The sequence below is a fragment of the Choloepus didactylus genome, chromosome 4, assembly GCF_015220235.1.
Source record: "Choloepus didactylus isolate mChoDid1 chromosome 4, mChoDid1.pri, whole genome shotgun sequence".
NCBI classification, from domain to species: domain Eukaryota; kingdom Metazoa; phylum Chordata; class Mammalia; order Pilosa; family Megalonychidae; genus Choloepus; species Choloepus didactylus.
The window spans coordinates 167382163-167405705 of record NC_051310.1 but is presented as its reverse complement, the minus strand read 5'-3'; the positions used below and the strand labels follow the sequence as shown (position 1 = coordinate 167405705).

General features: G+C 38.1%; 1 protein-coding gene across 3 annotated transcripts in view; it reads right to left on the bottom strand.

Annotated features, from left to right (window-relative positions):
* Positions 1–23543, bottom strand: part of AKAP6 (A-kinase anchoring protein 6) — a 532325-nt gene that overhangs the window by 125873 nt on the left and 382909 nt on the right. For all 3 annotated transcript variants that reach the window (XM_037834775.1, XM_037834777.1, XM_037834776.1), the window contains one exon: positions 17296–17444. In XM_037834775.1, the coding sequence (XP_037690703.1) occupies positions 17296–17444 (149 nt within the window). The remainder of the gene's footprint in view (positions 1–17295; positions 17445–23543) is intronic.

The window sequence follows — 23543 nt, the reverse complement described above, 5'->3', positions numbered from 1 at the left end:
TTCCAAATAAATTTGATAACTAGCTTTTCCAAGTCTGCAAAGTAGGTTGTTGGAATTTTGATTGGGATTGCATTGAATCTGTAGATGAGTTTGGGTAGAATTGACATCTTAATCACATTTAGCCTTCCTATCCATGAACATGGAATATTTTTCCATCTTTTAAGGTCCCCTTCTATTTCTTTTAGTAGAGTTATGTAGTTTTCTTTGTATAGGTCTTTTACATCTTTGGTTAAGTTTATTCCTAGGTACTTGATTTTTTTAGTTGCTATTGAAAATGGTATCTTTTTCTTGAGTGTCTCTTCAGTTTGTTCATTTCTAGCATATAGAAACATTACTGACTTATGTGCATTAATCTTGTATCCCGCTACTTTGCTAAATTTGTTTATTAGCTCTAGTAGGTGTATCGTTGATTTCTCAGGGTTTTCTAGATATAAGATCATATCATCTGCAAACAATGACAGTTTTACTTCTTCTTTTCCAATTTGGATGCCTTTTATTTCTTTGTCTTGCCGGATTGCCCTGGCTAGCACTTCCAGCACAATGTTGAATAACAGTGGTGACAGCGGGCATCCTTGTCTTGTTCCTGATCTTAGAGGGAAGGCTTTCAGTCTCTCACCATTGAGTACTATGCTGGCTGTGGGTTTTTCATATATGCTCTTTATCATGTTGAGGAAGTTTCCTTCAATTCCTACCTTTTGAAGTGTTTTTATCAAAAAGGGATGTTGGATTTTGTCAAATGCTTTTTCAGCATCTATTGAGATGATCAATTGATTTTTCCCTTTTGACTTGTTAATGTGTTGTAATACATTGATTGTTTTTCTTATGTTGAACCATCCTTGCATGCCTGGAATGAACCCCACTTGGTCATGGTGTATGATTTTTTTAATGTGTCTTTGGATTCGATTTGCAAGTATTTTGTTGAGGATTTTTGCATCTATATTCATTAGGGAGATTGGCCGGTAGTTTTCTTTTTTTGTAGCATCTTTGCCTGGTTTTGGTATTAGATTGATGTTAGCTTCATAAAATGAGTTAGGTAGTGTTCCATTTTTTTCAATGTTTTGAAAGAGTTTGAGTAAGATTGGTGTCAGTTCTTTCTGGAAAGTTTGGTAGAATTCCCCTGTGAAGCCATCTGGCCCTGGGCATTTATTTGTGGGAAGATTTTTGATGACTGATTGGATCTCTTTGCTTGTGATGGGTTGGTTGAGGTCTTCTATTTCTTCTCTGGTCAGTCTAGGTTGTTCATATGTTTCCAGGAAATTGTCCATTTCTTCTACATTATCCAGTTTGTTGCCATACAGTTGTTCATAATATCCTCTTATAATTTTTTTAATTTCTTCAGGATCTGCAGTTATGTCACCTTTTTCATTCATTATTTTGTTTATATGGGTCTTCTCTCTTTTTGATTTTGTCAGTCTAGCTAGGGGCTTGTCAATCTTGTTGATCTTCTCAAAGAACCAACTTTTGGTGATATTTATCCTTTCTATTGTTTTTTTGTTCTCTATGTCATTTATTTCTGCTTTAATCCTTGTTATTTCTTTTCTTGTACTTGGTTTAGGATTGGTTTGCTGTTCATTTTCTAGCTTCTTCAGTTGATCCATTAGTTCTTTGATTTTGGCTCTTTCTTCCTTTTTAATATATGCGTTTAGTGCTATAAATTTCCCCCTTAGCACTGCTTTTGCTGCATCCCATAGGTTTTGGTATGTTGTGTTCTCATTTTCATTCGTCTCTATATATTTAGCAATTTCTCTTGCTATTTCTTCTTTAACCCACTGATTGTTTAGGAGTGTGTTGTTTAACCTCCAGGTATTTGTGAATTTTCTAAGTCTCTGATGGTTATTGACTTCTAATTGTATTCCATTGTGGTCAGAGAATGTGCTTTGAATAATTTCAATCTTTTTAAATTTATTGAGGCTTGTTTTATGTCCCAGCATATGATCTATTCTGGAGAAAGTTCTGTGAGCACTAGAAAAGTATGTGTATCCTGGTGATTTGGGATGTAATGTCCTGTAGATGTCTGTTAAATCTAATTCATTTATCAGATTGTTTAGGTTTTCAATTTCCTTATTGGTCTTCTGTCTGGTTGATCTATCTATAGGAGAGAGTGATGTGTTGAAGTCTCCCACAATTATTGTGGAAACATCAATTGCTTCCTTTAGTTTTGCCAGTGTTTCTCTCATGTATTTTGTGGCACCTTGATTGGGTGCATAGACATTTACGATTGTTATTTCTTCTTGCTGAATTGCCCCTTTTATTAGTATGTAGTGGCCTTCTTTGTCTCTCAAAACATCCCTGCATTTGAAGTCTATTTTATCTGAGATTAATATTGCTACACCTGCTTTCTTTTGGCTGTAGCTTGCATGAAATATTTTTTTCCATCCTTTCACTTTCAGTTTCTTTGTGTCCCTGTGTCTAAGATGAGTCTCTTGTATGCAACATATTGATGGTTCATTTTTTTTGATCCATTCTGCGAATCTATATCTTTTAATTGGGGAGTTTAATCCATTTACATTCAACGTTAAAACCGTGAAGGCATTTCTTGAATCGGCCATCTTATCCTTTGGATTATGTTTGCCATATTTTTCCCTCTCTCTATTAATATCGTTTATTGTACCCATACCGAATCTCTTTAGTACTGAACCTTTCTCCAAGTCTCTCTGTCCTGTCTTTGTTTCTCTGTCTGTAGGGCTCCCTTTAGTATCTCCAGTAGGGCAGGTCTCTTGTTAGCAAATTCTCTCAGCATTTCTTTGTCTGTGAAAAATTTAAGCTCTCCCTCAAATTTGAAGGAGAGCTTTGCTGGGTAAAGTATTCTTGGCTGGAAATTCCTCTCACTCAGAATTTTAAATATATCGTGCCACTGCCTTCTCGCCTCCATGGTGGCTGCTGAGTAGTCACTACTTAGTCTTATGCTGTTTCCTTTGTATGTGGTGAATTGCTTTTCTCTTGCTGCTTTCAGAACTTGCTCCTTCTCTTCTATGTTTGACAGTGTGATCAGTATATGTCTCGGAGTGGGTTTTTTTTGGATTTATTCTATTTGGAGTTCGCTGAGCATTTATGATTTGTGTATTTATGTTGTTTAGAAGATTTGGGAAGTTTTCCCCAACAATTTCTTTGAATACTCTTCCTAGACCTTTACCCTTTTCTTCCCCTTCTGGGACACCAATGAGTCTTATATTTGGACGTTTCATATTATCTATCATATCCCTGAGGTCCATTTCGAGTTTTTCAATTTTTTTCCCCATTCTTTCTTTTATGCTTTCATTTTCCATTCTGTCATCTTCCAGGTCACTGATTCGTTGTTCAACTTCCTCTAGTCTTGTACTATGAGTGTCCAGAATCTTTTTAATTTGGTCAACAGTTTCTTTAATTTCCATAAGATCATCCATTTTTTTATTTAGTCTTGCAATGTCTTCTTTATGCTCTTCTAGGGTCTTCTTGATTTCCTTCATATCCCGTACTAGGGTCTCATTGTTCATCTTTAGTTCTTTGAGTAGCTGCTCTAGGTGTGTCTCTTCTGGTCTTTTGATTTGGGTGCTTGGGCTTGGGTTATCCATATCGTCTGGTTTTTTCATATGTTTTATAATTTTCTGTTGTTTTTGGCCTCGTGGCATTTGCTGAACTTGATAGGGTTCTTTTAGGGTTTGTAGACCAGTTGAAGTCCTTATCTCTAATTTATCAGATCTACAGCTTCGTGGAGTACACTTTCTCTAACTGACCAGCAGGTGGCGTCCACGAGCCACCTGTTCTCCACAAGCCAGATCTCCCCTGCTTAGCCTTTTTGGTGAGTGGGGGAGTGAGTCTTGTGGGGCCCAATTGGTGTACCAAGCTTGCGTGTGTAGTTGGTGTTGCCTGCCCTGTATGTGGGGCGTGTTTCTGGGCAGTCGGGGAGGGGGGGTGGCCCTAACAATCAAATCTCCCTGATGATCCTAGAGTTTTAAAGCTACTGCAATAGTCTAATCCTTCAGTTCAGTCCTGCCACAGTTTGTCTCTGCCACTGACCCACAAGTCTTTGGTATTGGCGTATGGCTCCTGAGACTTGCAAGTGGGCCCCTCTTCCAGGCTGTGCACCCCGGGTCCTCTGTTGAGAGATGACTGTGCTATGTCACAGGTGAGTGCCGTCCCCCCAGGGCAGTTCTGGGCTGCTGGGCTGTGTTGGGAGGCTCCCAGTCTGCTCAAATGATGGCTGAATGGGGCTCTGTTAATTCACACTGCTCCCCCTTCCCAGCTCTGGGACATTCAGCTGAGGTTGCAGGGAAGGCTAATGTCCACGCCCAGTTTTGTGGTGTGTGCCTGTTATTTGAAGCACTTCCGTCACACTGGGTTGTCTGGGGCAGCTCTGGGCTATGGGGCTGGCGATGGGCAGGAGTGTTTCCTGTCCACCAGGATGGTGGCTGTGAGCGGACACCCCCCTTTTCTTGGGAAGTTGTGTTGTTTAGTGAATTTTCTCAGCCACTGGATTATTGCCTTTTGTCTCAGAGCTCTCTTAGTTCTGCTCTTGACTTGACGTGTCCAAATTTCAATTCTTTGAAGCTTTCTGTATTGAGCTTCTTAGAGTAATTGTTTTAGAAAAAGCAAAAAGGATTTAAAAAAAAAAAACGGCCCTCCTCAGAGATCTAATGGGTTATTGAAATGCTAATAGACAAAGCCACCAGGGCCATTAAGGAACGGTGCACAGGGCAGAGAGATCAGCCTTGCTTCGGGATTTGCATATGCGCCTCAAGGGCTGATCTCCGCCCTTCCCCTTTCTGTGTTCACCAGAACTCCAAAAATCCTCTGCTTTTATTTTGGAGTTTTTCGTGTTGTTTTTTTTCTATGCCTGTCTCCTCTCTGCTGGGCTGGCTGCTCTCAGAGTCTCTGGTGTCTGGTCTCAGTCTATCTATGGTTGGAGTTTGAATCAGTAGAATGAGTTTCCGATAAGAGCAGCCACTGCAATTCTCCCTTCTCCTTCCTGGAGCTGACAGCCCCTCCTCCCCCGGGACTGAGCGTGGCAGGGAGGGGCGCGGGTCCCCTGGCCGCAAAAACTTACAGATTTCGCTGATCTCAGCAGTTCCACGTTTTCATGAGTGTTGTATGAAGTATGCCCAAAGACAGATTGCTCTGTGGTGTCCAGTCCACGCAGTTCCTGGCTTTTTACCTACTTTCCTGGAGGAGTAACTAAAACATACAGCTCACCAGTCTGCCATCTTGCCCCGCCTCTCCACTCTCTTTTTAGAAGGGAAAGAGGCTACCTAAATTATGGCAAGTAGCTCAGAGTCTTAGAAGGGATAAAACAAGATGAACTGCTCTTTATCTTATAAAATTTTCTTTGTAATTGTGTTTGGGTTTATGTGAACTCATTTACTCTCATATATAATCTCATAGATGTTAGAGGGTCTGAAAGCATACCTTTGTGGTATTCTATGAATGAAAATTGTTCCAAAGCAAACACATCATTGAGATGGTCTTTCTTGGCACTTTTTTCTTTCTTTAAACTGCCTCTAAACACACCTGATCTTAAATATTTCAGAATAAAAGAGTTGGGTATTCTGTTTTAGGTATTATATTCCCATTTTAGGAAGTTTAGGAGCTCAACCACATTATGGGGGAAGAGTCTCCTAATTCAAAGTTAACAACAATTTTTGTTGGACAAATATGGAATTATGAATGTATTTATTGTATAATTTGAGACTCTGATAGAAACAGAACAAGGATATTGAGGAATAGATGAACATTTTTCTTTTATATTTATTTCTATTTTTGAGTTAACTAACGTGGGGAATTTCCAAAAATATTTTCCAACATTTTGTCCATCATTTTATTGTGCTTTTTTACAGCTAAAAAAAGATTTCAGGGCTTTTCACCACAGAAATAAAACACTACCAGGCTTTTATTTAGTACCATTTTTCTGTAGATTGAATGACTATATATTATTTGTGAGGCTGTCATAGTTTTAAGAAATAATCCTTCCTCTAATCCCTAATGGAAGTTATGTTTGACTAGCTAAGTGTTTGAATACATAAATGCATTCCGCCTTTGGTATTTAAAGTGAGCATGATTAACTCAACATTTCAACTTAAACTTTGCTTAAATGATAAAGTTTCACCCAAGTGAAATCAATGGGAGGTATGTGTGTGAATATATGAGGTTTCAGTTTGGCCCACCAAGGAATTTTGATTAAAATAGACAACCAAATGAAGAAATCATCAAAATAGAGCAATTATTGGTTGAAGATAACTCTAGAAAGGCCTGGCAGTTTTTCTACCCAAGGTTGAGTAATATATAATTTTGAGCATTAAGAATCCACCATTTGTATGCTTAATAGTCCATTTCACACCAAGACATCCCACATTACAAGAACAGTTCCTAAAATACCAACTTGTCTATGTTGGGATTTCCATTAAATGATCCAATTTTCCTAGCTTCTTTAGCATATTGATTCCTTCCCCAAATATTCACTGTGTTCACTGTTCATGTTATTTGCCCAGGGAAGTTTACCTGTGGTTTTCAAAAAAGACACTAAAGGGAAAGATAATAAAATCTTGCTAAAATGCAGTTTAAGAATTTTACTGAAATAAAATACAAATAATAGATCAGAATTTTTCATTATCCTCTACTTCACATGGTCATGTAAGCACAGAAGGGAGACATGCCAGTGGCACCTACCTCAATAATAATATCATTAAAGAATAAAATGTAGCTTTACAGACATGGAATCTGATATGCACAGTTGCATGTAGAATCCCTTTCCACTCTAAGCATATTAAAGTGTGGACACTAATTTACTATTTTGAATGAAAATTCATGAGCAGTTTCCTCATGAGAAAAGCAGCCTGTCTTTTCCATCAATAAATAAAAAGGAATATGGAGTTCTTTCCACCAGGAATTTTCTCAATTCTTATATATACCACCACACAAATGTGTCAATGACTGCCCCCCTTTCCAATGGACGGTCTTTCCACAATAACTCGTTATTGAAATAAAAGGCAAGCAATAAAATTCTAACCTCCAATATTACCCATAAAATCAGAAATACTGATGTAGATTTCTGATGCATTTAGAGGACTCTGTTAGACTGTCAAGAAGTCAAATTCTTGTCTAAATTTTCAGATAATACACTGGACCAAGTTTTATCCAAAGAACTGGAAAACATCCCAAAGAATGTCGGTCGAACCAACAGAGAGCATACTTAAGAAAACAAAGCAAGAGATGGTGTTGTTAAATAGATAAATCTTCCTATGTCCTTATCTATGTATCAGAGGGGACTGGATCTAGATCTGCTACTGGTATGACAGTGTGGGTTGGGCAGCTCACCCTTTTGTAATAGGACCACCCTATCTTCTGGGTTATGGCAAGAGGTGAACAATGTGAAAACAACTTTGTCACCCATCCAATCCCAAACAAAAGCCTGGTGGCAGAATCTCGTGGAGTGTTTTGCAAAATGGCTGTCTATCTCCTCCACCGAGGCTGACCCTGCCCAGGGAGTGCTATGCTTGCACTACAAAGTTTTAGTTACCTGTGGAACTGCTCTCACCGAATTATGTTTTGACATCACTTCTTCAGTCTACATGAAAAAAAATGCCATGGGAATTTGGTTTCTCTGGGAGGGATGTAATATACCAGATGCCTGTCTTCTCCTTAAAGAACTACAGTTCAACGGCACAAGAAGCTGTGCTTCTTGACATATATGATTACGTTTTAATAATTTTGTATTTTAAAAAGTTGTTAGCTCACAGAGAAATCATGCAAAAAAATACATAGCTCCCATAAATCACCCTTGTTCCCCCCAAATTATCAACACCTTGCATTAGCTTGGTATATTTGTTACAACTAATGAAAGAATGTTTTATAATTGTACTATTAACTATAGTCCATGGTTTACATTGGAGTTCACCATGTTGTACAATCTTATGATGTATTTTTAAATTTAGTAACATAAATACAACCTAAAATTTCCCTTTTTAACCACATTCAAATATATAATTCAGTGGTATTAATTACATTCACAATGTTGTGCTACCATCACCATTTTCTATTACCAAAACTTTTCCATCACCCCCCAACAGAAATTCTGTATCAATTAAGCTTTAACTCTCCATTTCTTACCCTCTCCCCAGCCTCTGGTAACCTGTATTCTAGTTTCTGACTCTACACATTTGCTTATTCTAATTCATATCAGTGAGATCATATAATATTTGCCCTTGTGTGTCTGGCTTTATTTCACTCAGCATGATGTCTTCAAGGTTCGTCCATGTTGTTGCATGTGTTAGAACTTCATTACTTTTCATGCTGCATAATATTCCATTGTATGTTTATACCACATTTTGCCTATCCGTTCATCTGTTGATGGACACTTGGCTTGCTTCCATCTTTTGACAATTGTGAACTATGCAGTTATGAACATCAGTGTGTGAATATCTATTCGAGTTACTGCTTTCAATTATTTTGAATATATACCTAGAAGTGGAATTGTGAGTCATATGGTAATTCTATACTTACTTTTCTGAGAAACCACCAAAATGTTTTTCACAGCAGCTATATCATTTCACAGTCCTACCAACAATAAATGAGTGTTCATATTTCTCCACATCCTCTTCAATCTTATTTTTCTTTTTTTTTTAAAGTAGTAGCCATTCTAGTGTGTGTTGAGTGGCATTCTTTGTGGTTTTGATTTGCATTTCCCTAATGACTAATGATGTTGAGCATCTTTTTATGTGCTTTTTGGCCATTTGTATGTCTTCTTTGGAGAAATACCTATTCAAGTAGTTTGCCCATTTTTTGATTGGGTAATTTTTCTTTCTGCTGTTGAGTTGTAGGATTTCTGTATAAATTCTGGATATTAGACCTTTATTGGATATGTGGTTTCCAAATATGTTCTCCCATTCTGTAGGCTGTCTTTTTAGCTTCATTATGAAGTCCTCTGATGCACAAATTTTTTTTCATTTTGATGAGGTTGCATTTATCTATTTTTTATTTTGTCACTCATGCTTTTGGTGTAAGATCTGTGAAACCATTGCCTAACACAAGGTCCTGAAGATGCCTCCTTTCATTTTCTTTTAAGAGTTTTATGGTCCTGATGCTTATATTTAGTTCTCTAAACCATTTTCTGACATATATTATTTTTAATCTTAAGGACATCCTGAACATTCTAATGGATGAGAGGTCACTCTTTTCTTTGTGTGGAAAAGCTTAGCACCAAATCAGAAACCCTTCTTGAGGATATTGATAGAATGTACATTTCTTTATTTTCTTAACATATATTTTCCTCTTACCTAGATTACTTCATTCAAACATTTATTCTATTTTATTATGCATATTTTGTGATTTGACTCAAATCCTTTGTGGAAGGAGATGAGGGGGTGAATAAAGAAATGATTTTGTTCAAAAAGAGTAAAGCCCTGCACAATAAAATGAGATAGATTCATCCCTGTTAGCACTTCTCTCCCTCTCAGTGGGTCCCATCAACTTACCAAAGCTGCACAGAAATGGTTTCATCACTATTTAAATTGATGGGAGATATATGGCTATCTTTATTAGTTGACTTTACTGTTACCTTTGCAATCATGCTTCTCCACCTCTCCATTTGCCTTTTGTTGGCTCCTAGCATGGATGGCATTAGATCACTGAAGTAATCTAAAATTATTTTAGTGTCTTTGTATATTGAAAGGGTATAATATCATGACCCCAAATGGATACAATTCTACCAGTGAGATTTTTTGTTTTAGCCCAGAAAGACCTATTTTAATAATCACATGGTGGTCAGAATATCAGTTACCCAGAAGGTACTCAGGCACTTTTTTGCTCCTTTTGACTACATGCTGCACTATTTCACTACACCAGAGAACATGGGAAGGAGTAAAAAGGACCTGAAATGAACACTGAGCCACTGTTAATAAAATTGAGACACAGGAGAGCCAGGGGAAGGAAGTGGAAATGCATGGTGAAAATAAGGTTTCTTTGGGTTGTCTAGTGATTTAATTTATCTGTGAGATGGTTCTCAACATCAGCACATACAAGAGATAATCAACAATAACATTTTTTAATTACTGTATTATAAAACTCCCTATTTTATGTAGCTGTTTCAAAAATATCCATTGAGCAAGAATTAAAAATGGAAATAGTATGTGTGCATGTGCGTGCATGTATGTGCATGTGTAGGAGGGAAGGAGGGAGATAGGAGGGAGATAGGAGGTAGGGAGGGAGGGGGAGAGAGAGAGAGAGAATATGAATATGGCTGAACATGAATATTCATCCAACTGAAGAGACATTTTTGACCTGTTGTTCAATGGAAAACCAGAAAAGATCACTCTGTAGCAGAGAAATCCAGGGTGATTACTTCCCTTCTCAGGTGGTAAAAGTCATTCAGTGTATCTTATTGCTTAATTAATTTAGAGAAACAAATTTGGTCTTTCTGCAATATTTTAAACAGCGATTTATTTGTTTTCACTTGTCAATATCACTTCTCTTTGAGGATGTTTTATATATATAGTGGTTTGTGTGTTTTCACACAGATCCAGAGATGCTTTATTTCTTAAGGGAAAATGGATTCATCTTTCTGGCCAAATTTTTAGCCTTTTGGGTCTGTTTAGAGCTAACTTAGTTCAGCCTGGTGTGCATGGGAATAACTTATATATACTGTTCAGATTTGGAAGGAAAATCTAAGGTAAAACCTTGTATGATTAAGTGTGGATTACTATTATTTTCTTACATAAAGTACATCACTATCGGCAGACATTGCCCATAGTTCCCCTACAGTCAGACAAAGTCTGGCAAATGAATGATGACATTGAGGTATCTTCTAGAACTTTACCACAAGAGTGGAAGTCCCTAAAGATCCCTTGGGAAGCCTTCCTGATCCCAGGCAGCAGAGGCAGGAGTCATTCTCATGCCCTTCTGATTCAACAACCTCAAATTATTTGTAGTAACTTCCCAACACACACAGACACACATAGCCCGGTACCCCAACACCCCCAACACAGAGTTACTATCTTGTGGCTGACATCCTTACCCTCCCTTCACCGTTCCTCTTCTAATGGCTAATATCTACGCATCTTTTAAGACAGCTCAGATGTTCACTCCTCCCCTAAGCCTCTCTGACTCCTTCTAGCCAGGCTGGATTAGGTAGCCCTCCTCAGTAACCCCATAATATTCTCTACTATGAATTCTCCCCGTTGTTTCATAAGGGTATTCTGAGCATCTGTATCTCTCTCCCTTAGTGTGCTGAAAACTGTGGAGAATACATCTTATGTACCTTTTCATTTCCACAATCTAGCACCACTTGCTGCAACATAATAGTTGCTCATAAATATTTCATTAATCAACTATCTACTATACATATCTACTACATTCCAGTTATTTTAGACACATGCTTATGGGTTATTGCATTTCAACACTGCAACAACTATGTGAATTAGACTGGCATAACTATTCCCATTTTATAGTCCGAGATATTGAGTCTTAGGGAGATTAAGTATTTTGGTCAAAGTCACACAGCTAAGAAATAATAGCGCGTCAAACTGAATTTTAGTCTTTAATTTTTACTCTAATATACTCTCTCCACTCATTTAAGAAATCAGACTTAACTGAATGTATGAATATACCTAAAGAAAAACATTATTTGTGTAGTCGGAAACAATATAAGCAGACTTAACTCATTCTAATATCTAGGATCAGGAATATTTGCCTTCAGCTTCAAGGCAGGAAACAATAGCCAACTGTAGTCTTCAATTCCTGCAAGTCAAGACAGCAGCTGGAATTCTCAATGATGTAGTTTTTATTCTAGAGGTCTTGTGTAACACAGCAAAGAAGAGTCTAAGTTAAATAAAATATCCAAATTACCCATACTTTCTAAAACTAGCATTCCTTAAAGATAATGTTATGTCCACTGGGGGTGAGGAGCAGTGTTACCAGAGGTAATCTCCTATCTCTCTCAGTCTCTGCTACCCCAGGGTCACTACACTGTCCTTGTTGAAGGTTGAGGATCCCCAAACATTCCCGAGTTCAGATCTATTTCTTGGGCATTTCCATTTGGATGTTCCACAGACCCTCAAAGGAACTATGTCCAAACACTCAGCTTCTTCCCTTCCACCTGCTCCTCCCCTGCATCCTCCATCTCAGTGAATGGCAAGTCCATTTCCAAAGTGCACAACCTAGAGATCCAATCTTAAACTCTCTCCCACAACCCCTCACATCCGTTCAGTGACCAAGGCCTGTCAATTCAGTTTCCTTCTTTCAATTTCCATTGCTGTTGTCTTAGTTCAGGCCCTCACTATTTCTCACTGGATGACTGGATAACCTCTTAACTGAGCACTCCATCTCTAGTTCTGATCCTTCCATTCTAGTATCCATCCTGCTACCAGAATATTCTTTAAGAAATGCCAGTCAAGCTGGAAGTACTTTAGTGGCTCCAGCTATTTGTACATGATGCCTTCTCTGTGGGGAATACCCTTGTTGTCACTTCTGACCTTGGGGCATCCTTTCTGGTATCCCTCCTGGAAGGCTTTCCTGATTTACATAACCTGGCACCCTTGGTGTCCCATTGCCTCTATATCCCCAGGCCTAGCACAACCCAGCACTTAGTAGGTGCTCAATAAATATTAAATGTTAAATGACACCAAATACATTTGAATCCAAATACTCCTGTTTTCCTTCTCCTCAAGTCAGCACCTGGCATCAGAGTGGCTCCTTTCTCTCCCTCATTCCTCTTATTCAGTGGGTCACCAAAGTTTATAGATTCTTTCCAGCTCTAGTATCCAATCCAATCTCCACAGTCTCCATTAACTTCCAGCCTCTAATGCCTAAAGCAGTGATTCTCAAATGTGTGTCAGCATCTGTATCACCTGGAGAACCTGTTAAATGCAGATTGCTGGATCTCACTCCCAGAGTTTCCAGTTCAGTGTACTGCTCTGGAGTGGGACCCAGAATTGGCATTTCTGACAAGTTCCCAGGAGATCCTGATACTGCTTGGTCTGAAGATCACACTTTGAGAAACACTGAAGCAATGGAAGTGGGCATCAGAAGTTGAAAATCTTCAAGAACATAATCATATCTTGGCCAACTTCTGCAAAATGAGTCAAAATTTGGGGAGAGGAGCAGGAATTTTTTCTGCTTAGAAACTCTACAGGTGATCTTGATACACTACCCTAGTTAAGAACCAGGAACTCAATGATTCCCAGCTTTATTTTTCACACCCTCTCCAACTTTCTACCCTTCCTGCAGTCATGAGGAACAGCAGGCAGTCTGATGGTTCCACACCTTTGCTCCCTTTTTTTAGCCCCTAGAGCAGTTTCAGTTCATAAATCCATTCATTCACTGAGCACCCAGTATACACCAGGCACTGCATCAGATGCAGGGGAGAGAACACTCCATTTGTTCTGAGCTATCCTAGCACCTTCTGCTTCTCCATCTCTAATACTCGTCACACAGGTAATACTGGCTTATGTCATGCTCTTTTGCTGAGCTGACTGTAAATTCCATGAAGGCAGAGACTGTAGACTGTTTTTGTAGGTGCTCAATAAACGTTCAAATTAAATTGAAAAGTTCTTTCCCTGACCTAGATCTCTTTAAAAAATCTGGATAGTCTTTTCTCTCTGCAGTCCTTCTGACCTGCTCAACTCACTCCCCTTACCAATCAGATTTGAGCTCTGCCTACAGTAAGCCCCAACACCCACCCTACACAGATTTCCAGCTCACCACTTGTCATCCTTTATCCCACGATGGTTACAGATATGGCTCCTTCTACCAAACTGTGGGCATCTCAGAGGCAAGGAACATTTCATTTTGCCTTTTTAATCCCTGCCTTCATACAGAGCCTGACATATAAGAAGTACTTAATAATGTTTGCCAAATTAATGAATAAGTTAATATTCCTTTTGACTTAAACCTGCTTTGCAATGTTTTGTCCAAACCTCCTCTGTGGCTTTAATGAAAATTCCTTAGGACCCTTTCATTTCTGCACAGCAGGAAAATACCATAATTAAAAGTTCATACTCTATAGAATATGCACAACATAGGATTTAGGAGGGAAAATGTGTTTCAAGGGTCTGAATGAAATCCTCAGAGAGAGGACAAAGCACGACTTTAGGGACTGTCCACTCCATTCCGACTCAGGGTCTAGAGTTGAGGTCTTAGCTTCATGTTAAACTATCTATCCCGGACAAGTGAGTCACCCAGCCTTTTTACATCTCAGTTTTCGCATTTTCTCAACAAAATACACAGTTTTTAATGTACACCAAGTCTTGACAGAAAATAGGATTCTGCTTAATGAATTAAACACCTTTAAATTCATTTTTAAAAACATGAAACCAGACAAGGAATAGGAAGGGGTGTCAAACAAAAACAAATGCTGAGACTTTACAAAATACACAAAATGAAAGGGTTCTTGACAAATTCTGCTCAGAGTACAATGCCATGCACATAGTAGGCCCTTAATAAATACTTATTGGATGAAAAAAACAAAACAATCCATAGGTATTTTCATTTATATTAGCATAAATCTAAAAGCGTCAACTTCTGTTCCCACTGAAATCACAAGTGACTTGCTCCACTCGGAGATGCTGTAGTGGGTGCCAAATGTCTCCTTTAAGTGAACATACTGTTACCTGACCCCTTAGAGCCCCACATATATTCAGGGAAATCTTCCCATCACACATTTGTATGACTGCTTAAAACAGTACATAGTTGCTATGGGTTGAATTGTGTTCCCCAAACATGTGCTAAAGTCCTAGACCCTGGAATCTATGAATGTGTTCTTATTTGAAAATAGGGTTTTTGCCGATACAGTCAAGTTAAGATGAGATCGGGCTGAATTAGAGATAACCCTTATCCAATATCATGGGTGTCCTTACAAGAAGAGGAGACGCAAAGAGAAGGCCAGGTGAAGATGGAGGCCAAGATTGGAGTGAAGCATGTACAAGCTAAGGAACAACAAGGATGGCTGGCAAATGCCAGAAGCTAGAAGAGACAAGGAAGGATTTTCCCCTATAGGTTTCAGAAGGAGCAGGGCCCGCCAACACCTTGATTCCAGACTGCTACCCTCCAGAACTTTGAGACAATAAATTTCTGTTATTTAAAGCCAACCAGTTTGTGGTACTTAGTTATGGTAGTCCAAGGAACCTAATACAATAGTTATACATAAGTTGTATAATATTACCCTTATACACACCTTTTCACCAAGCCAAGCAAATTCATTGCTAAACAATATTTTGGCCATGTGAAATTCTTAGAAATTTAAGATCATCATTCTATAAAGCAGGTGAATCTTCCCAGTAGTAATCTTTCACATTTTTCGACAACATACTCCATTAGTACAAATAAACTTCTTGGCATGCACATAAGCATGGGGAGGAAATAAAAATATATGAATATATTGGATATATGCATGTGGAAAGACAAACCTAGAAAGCCCACACTATTCCCACAATTCCTTACTGGGAATATTGCTCATTCTATGTAACAAAAGGAACAGTTAATGAAGTTTATGTATCATTGGAGCAGATAATTTTACAAGGCTGCAGAATTAAGGATTTGACTGTGGGAGCAGTGAGTCTTGGGGGCAGGACACCCTAGATAACCTCACCCACATGCATTTCTCAAACAATGCTTTTCTGTATGTAAACAGAAAATAGAAAGGGGTATATGATTTTTGTCCCTACTATTAAATAGCTGGCTTTTCTTTAGTGCCCTCTTAAATTTCTGCACAATGCCTAGCCTTCAGCACCCTAAGGAGCATAAACAAAGGATATCAGGCAAGTTCACCTACTCCCACTGCACAGAACAATGCTTGTTGTTAACTAAGCAATTCCCAGGGCAGATTTATGATTTGTGGAGCCCAGAGTAAGTACTCAGGTTGGGTCCTTGGAATCTGGGGTCAGCAGCATGCAGTGCCTGCTCAATCCCCAAGGCTTTTAGAAAACATGAAAATGTGACCTTAAGTTTGTGCCTGTGTGTACACCAGGGACTATTTAGGCATTTAGAGAAATTACAGCACATTATGACCTCAAAACAGCTTATTGTTCACGAACCAAAATTTAACCTTTTATTTCTTTCTCACTGTTGTGGTTTTCCTCTTGTGAATAAAAATATACTGAATCAAATAAATCTATGTGTAGACCTAATATGTCTATGTATAAAAATATCCTGATAGAGCAACAAATTATATAGTTAGGTCAACTCGAAAATTTGAAAAATCCTTTCCCATTTTCTAAACAGAACTGTGTCTCTGATCCTTTTCCTGTATCCTTAGACCTTAAGTTTTACAAGACTAAATTTTCAATCTTTGTACTTTATCCCAACACTTTGAAAAAGGATTGTAGATCTAGTGAGAACTACAGGCACTTAAAAGGCATATGCAAACAACTGTATGAAAAGGCTTTTTTCCTCCTGCTTTTGAGGGGACTATTTTAGCTAAAGTTACACCCCGTAGGTTTACATGACATTATTAACACATCAGGTAACTCTGGGGAGTAGTTTCTCCTCCGTGTTGTCTAGCTCAAGTATAAAAGTGAAATAGGTTACTGCTTCCATTTTTATGGTTATAATTACTATTAAGTTATTTAAAACTATGGAATAATTAAATTTCATCACTACACTTCACTCTTTAATAGTCTTCTATTAAATCTCAGAATTGAGCCAGAAATGATTTTTAAATTCATATATACATATATATGCAATGTTTACATAACTTTAAATTCATTTGGAGATATGTGAATAAATGATTAGCTATTCAATATTATGGGCAGTTATTATAATATAAATTCAGTCATACGTTTTAGACTGAATGAAATTGTTGATGGATCATTGAAGGTGTTGGGTCATTTCATATACCATAGACAATTTAAGCACTAGTCTATTATTCCAACTGACTTTACATGACACTAACGGGCCAGCACATGGTCTCTAAATAACTATTAAATATCTAAGTTATTCAGGAGAATGATGCTCTACTAAGTTTCCAATGAGGTTCTAATGTTTAAAATTTCCTTAAATAGACTTTAAAATAAACTGTGAAGTTTAAAAAGGGGGATATGCACTGAAAAAATTGTAATTTATAAAGAAGAAAGGCCAGTACTGTAGGGACAATGTAACCACAAAAATACTCATAGGCGCACAACGCTGTTTTTTTAAAGAATAATAATAATGAAATTAGGAAGTTTTGGGTTAGATGGAAAAGGCTGATAAAATACATAGTCTTCAATTTTGGCATGAATGGACTTCCCTTGTCTGTTGGTTAGGGAGGAAATACCTGCCTAACACCTACTAGTGGAAAATCATGTAAAAGTAGAGATTAGTGAAAATAAAACAACAAAAAGAATAGATGCCTACCCATTACTTCCCACTGAGTGAACTTTTGACATATCAGCAAACTCTTCTTTTCTCTTGCTGCTGCTAGTGTACTGCTCACTGTACAGCTTGAGGGACATCTGCTCAACAGCATCTCTTTGTGCTTCCAGGTAGCATAGTTGAACCTCAGCCTGGAGAGAGAAACAAAGAGAAACACTTTTTTAATCCAGAAGGAATGCATTTCAAATGAGGTATAACATCTCAACAAATAGGAATTGTTCCCATCATTATATCATTCCTTTTGGGGTTGGATTTAATGCAATCAGCTGGGCATATTACAGAATTACAATTTAGACCTGTATCATATATGTTTCTCCTTAAAATATGACCTGAATAAATGAACTCTCAGAAGACTCAGTAAATATCACAAAAAATCCCTGAGATCATAATACTGTATGATGAGACTTTACATAAAAATTCTGTGAAATTCCTTAATAACATTCTTGTATTGCTATATATGTAACACTTATTTTTTAAAGATCCCCATCCAACCCATACATTTGCATGGATACATACTTGGAACAATTCTCTATTATCTTCCCTGTGCAGAATAAAAAAAGTCTAATACTAATTCTAGTACCTCTTCAATAGTGACCTTAACTTCCTTTATATATTTTTGGTTCTCTATATTACTGTCTCAATAATTTTAAAATAGAGGGAATAGTGATTCTGCTTTTATACAGGCTTGAACTGTTAAATTTTTCCTAGTTACTTGGGGCTCAGTGTAGTAAAAGAGAGGTAGTAAGTTCACCATGCTGTTTTCTATCAAACCAAGGCCAAAAGAATGTTGAATAATATTTGGCATGGAAATGCATTGAATAGATGCTTTATTTATTGCAGCTGTTGTGATCCCTGTGGCTTTAGGGTTCTCTAGAAACCAAATGAGATGGGGAATGAAGTCTTCTCTATGGCATGCTTACTTGGGATGAAGGGGAGGGGGCAATGCTGAGTTCATGTGCAGTCTGGACCAAAGGAACTATTATTTTCTTCTAACGTGCTTCACTAAGTCCAAGAGTGTCTATTAACATTTCTGATAAGCTACCTCTTTATAACTTAATTACATATCCTGCTAAGCAAAACAGTTCTGTGTCAGCTTTTGAGTAGTAGCTTGATTTCTGTAACATGCAAGAAAATCTGAGTCAGGCATGGCCCTCTATTCTTAGTGCCCAAAGCCAACCAAGGTCTTTTGCCTGACTCTTAATTTTACAGGTTAAACCTTGGAGAAAAAGAGAGAGGGTTCTAAAGTGGCAGCTGCTTAAACAGGCAAACTAATTAGACATCTCTAACAAAATGGGCGTCTTATGAAAAGTAAAGTCTCAAACCATCTGAGAGTTCCTATGTTGTTGCTTTCACAAGAGACTAGTGACAAATGTTTTCTGGATAGACAAGGAAGAACTTAAAGAAGCTATGATAAAATTGCTACGTTCTTGTAATCAAAGTTTGAGACATCAGTTCAAAAGTTCCATGTGAATTTTTCTTCCACAAACTAGTTGGCTGAATTAGAATAGACACAAGTAGATTAAGAAGCATCAAACACTACAAACAAAGGAATATATCCAGTTGGGGAGGAGGGGAGGAGAGGCAGCTGGTGGGAAGACACAAAGGAAACACCAGATCTAGTGTTAATCAGCATCTTCATTGATGACCTGGAGGAGGAGGTATGCACCGTGTTAATGGCACACATAGAGAAGTCCCAAACACAAGGTTTGCAAACATCATGGATCCTGGAGAAATAATACCTACAGACCTAAAAATTGATATAGATAGATAGATAGATAGATAGATAGATAGATAGATAGATAATATAGAGTCAGTAATTAGAAAAAACTTAAAATAAATATTTTAAAAGAACATACAACATTCTTATGTGATATATATGAGATAACAGGGAGATACTGAACAATAATCAAAGAACTTTAAAACCAAAACTCCCAACTCTCTCCACTCACACACGCAAAGCAATAGGGCATATGAAGAGATCATCCCACACTACATATTTCTTTTAAACCCCTGCTAGAATAATGCATCTGGGCTAATGGTGCCAAGGGGCAGGTTTGATCTCCAGGGGTTCCCATTAGCTTTTAACCAGCCTAAGGATGCAGGCTAGACAAGTGCTCCTTCTGGGTAAAGATCCCACAATGTGTGCCATTGGTCACAAAAAGGATCGTAAAGAGGGAGGACAATTAATGCAAACTCAGTGCCACTGTGGAGAAATGGTCAGCATTCATCCCTTTGCTATCCTCAGTCATTTCTGCATACAAAGGGAAACACTTCTCATATGACAGGGATACATGGAAAGGAGTTCAGAGAACAACACTAAGAGCAACTTGAAAGATAATTAGTCATCTTACAAAAATGACTGAAATGTTGCAATCTAAGACTTTTATTGCATGATATCTCACAGGCATTTGACGTAGGAAATTTCCCTTGCACTAACAAGGAGATGAATTAGGTGGCCCAGGTCTTTCATATTCATCTCTATTTCTGTCTCTGTTTTCAGTGATTCATTCCTAAACTTGATGATAAAAATAGAACCACAGCAGTTCTTTCTGCTAAGGTTGAATGGCTTTGCCAGTCTAAATCTCTCTGCAGACTGTCTTCGCATTTCTCATACTATATCTCAGTCCAAAGAGAATTTTTTAGGAAAAAGATTTGAGGAAAATAGTTCTTAGAAAACAATAACTCTGAATTTCTGAGTAAAAGAATTGTATTAGCCTCTAAGATAACAGTGGAGACTCTCTTAAAGTGACATATACAAATGGAAACATCATCCTGATTAAATAATATCATAGGTCTGTAATCAATGGGATGTAGCAACTTGTTAAGAAAAATGAAAGGGAACAAGACTCAATGACAGATCCACCTTTTCATTCCTAGGTCGCTGAGACATCCATGGTACCATTGAGGGGAGTAGGGAGCATAAGAAGAATAGTATGGGTGGCTGTAAAAAATAAGCTGCATTTGAGGCTTTTAGTTTGAATATTGGTGGGAATTCAGCATGAGCCATTCAGCAAGCAAGTAGGAATAATAAGACTTAAATATAAATCTAGAGGCAATGATGGACATTACATTTGTGAAACAAGAATGCCATGGGAGAGAGAGAACATGATGAGAAGAGAAAAAGTTTCAACTCTCATGTACTCCAGTCCAGGCCTGCACTACCCTTTAGCTGATACACTGTGATGGATTCTCAATCGCTCCACCTCCCTCCTTCTCCACCAACCCCAAGTCTGTTTTACATATTGTTAATTGATTGATCTTTCCGAATCATAGCTGAGGTCCTTGGTTTGTTTCAGGGCTTGATTCTGGACTTCTTTTATTTATTGATACTCTATTCCATGGTTTTAAACAACAACTATTTAGTGATGGCTTCCATCCTTCTCCTCTGATCACCATACTTATATATCCAACTGACCCCTTACATTTTTACTTGGATTTTCTTCAGGCATAATTGTTCAAAATAGAGCTCTTCATTCTCATCCTTACCATATCCCCCAAAACTTTTAAAGGTTTAGGCCTCTCTTTTTTCCTTGCAATTTTATTGAGATATAGTCACTGCTTGTTTGAAACTGTTATGGACCCTAGAAGAGCCATTATCTTTTAATTCAATCTTTTTGGGTGGAAACTTTTGATTGAGTGTTTCCATAGAGGTGTGATTCACCGAATTATGGGTGAGACTTTTTGATTTGATTACTTCCATGGAGTTGTTACCCCACCCATTCAGGGTGGGTCTTGATTAGATCACTGGAGTCCTTTAAGAAAAGCTAAGAGCCGATATAGACCCAGATGCTTGGAGATATTTGGATATGCTAGCCCAGAGTTTGCCCGGGAGAAGCTAAGAGAGGACTCCCAGATATAGAGAGAAACACTGTGGGAGAACAAACAAGAATGCACAGGAGCTGAGAGAGAGAAGCTAAGAGAGGACTCCCAGACACTTGGATGCAAAGGAGCTGAAGAAGCTAAGAGAGACAAGCCCAGAGAAATCTTGGAGAAAGCCAGTTTGAAACCAGAACCCAGAAGCAAAGGATCAGCAGATGACAGCCATGTGCCTTCCCAGCTAACAGGGGTGTTCCGGATGCAATCAGCCATTCTTCAGTGAAGTGCTAAGCAAACCAGAATAGTCACATACCATACAATCATCCAAAGTGTACAATCAATTGTTCACAGTATCATCATATAGTTGTGCATTCATCACCACCTTCAATTTTTTTTTAAGATATGTAAAACTTTATTTTTAAAAATACCTTCATTTCAAAATTTAAGATCTGGGGATTCTCTGTTACCTCATTGAAAGAATTAAACAACATTAACTACAGAGAAAACTTATTTAAAAATATTATTTAAAAGATAAAAGATTATATCCATAGGCATGAGTCCAACTTCTAAGAGTCAGTACAATCCTCAATGTAGCCAGAATACAAGAGTTAGTAAAGTTGCCTCACACTTTGGAATTATAATTTAATTCCTTTCTTAGAGCAAGGGATAAGAAAATAATATAATCCGACAAGGGAAAGGGTTCAATTTAAGATTTTCATTACTCCAAAAAAATAATAAAAATAAAAATAAAAAAAGTAAAAAAAGAACACCCAAAACAACCCATCCCCCAATCCCCCCAATTATTCATTTATCCTTTGTCCCCATTTTTCTATTCATCTGTCCATACACTGAATAAAGGGAGTGTGAGCCGCAGGGTTTTCTACAATCACATGGTCATACCATATAAGCTATACAGTTATATGATCATCTTCAAGAATCAAGGCTACTGGGTTGAAGTTCAATAGTTTCAGGTATTTCCTTCTAGCTATTCTATGAAAAACTAAAAGGGGATATCTATATAATGCATAAGAATAACCTCCAGAATGACCTCTTGACTCCATTTGAAATCTCTCAGCCCCTGAAATTTCACTTTGTTTCATTTCTCTCCCCCGCTTTGGTCAAGAAGGCTTTCTCAATCCCACAATGCTGGGTCCAGACTCATCCCTGGAAGTTATGTCCCACATTGCCAGGGAGATTTACACCCCTGGGAGTCATGTCCCATGTGGAAGGGAGGGCAGCAAGTCCACCTGGCAAGTTGGCTTAGAGAGGGAGGCCACATCTAAGCAACAAAAGAGGTTCTCTGGGGGGTGACTCTTAGGCATAGTTAGAAGTAGACTTAGCCTCTCCTTTGCAGTAACAGGCTTTATAAGAGCAGGCCCCAAGATTGAGGGCTTGTAGGCCTCTCCTTTTAAATAAATGATACTATCTGCTGCTCAGGTCAGAAACCTGAGAGTCATCCTTGACTCCTCCATCTCCTCCATTCCCAACAATTAGTTAATCCTTAAATTCTGTTGATTCCTCTTCTAAAACATTCCTCTATTCTGTCTGGATCTCTCCAATCTGCACTGCTGCCTACTTGATCCAAGCCTCCTTCATCTCTCATTGAAAGTATAGTAATTTAATTGTCTTCTAATATATCTGCCTCCAAATTCTTTCCTTACAGTGGCCAGAGTGATCTACATAAAACATGAACTGGTCTCATACTGCACTCTGATCTAAAAATCAAACTTCTCCCCATGGCCTATAACGTTTGGTTCCTGTTTACCTCATATGCCATTTTCTACTAGTCTCTCTCTTGATCACCATATCCCTGGCATACGTGCCTTCTTTCAGTTCTTTAAATGCTCCAAGGTCTTTCCTGCCTCAGAACCATTGTATATATTGTTTCCTTTCTCTTGGAGTATTCTCCAGCTAATTCCTTCTCATCTTGTGGCTTGTTACTTCTCAGAGAGTCCTACCTTGACCACCCCATAAAGTAGATCTGCTCTATTTCCTCTATTCCAGAATCCAAAATCCTATAGTTTCATAGTACATATCACAGCTTAAAATTACTGTATTTGATTGTTTATACTTTTTATTCTCTATCTCCAGACTCCAAGCTCTATAAAGGACAGCATCTGTCTCCTTTGCCATTTTGTATTTCTGCCACCTTGGCAGCACCTGGAGAATGACTGGGGTTCAGTAAATTATTGTTGAATGAATGAATTTTACATTCATGCATCCATCCATTTATTAATCATACGATCATTGAGCCTTTATCATGTACCACTAACTGTACCAGGGGCTGTGAGTGTAAAGAATAAAACATCGTCCCTTCAAGTGCTGCTGATGTACAGCAAATCTTACTGTGCTGAGATTGCTCACAACATTTCTTCCAAGAACCGCAAAGCCATTGTGGAAAGAGCAGCCCAGCT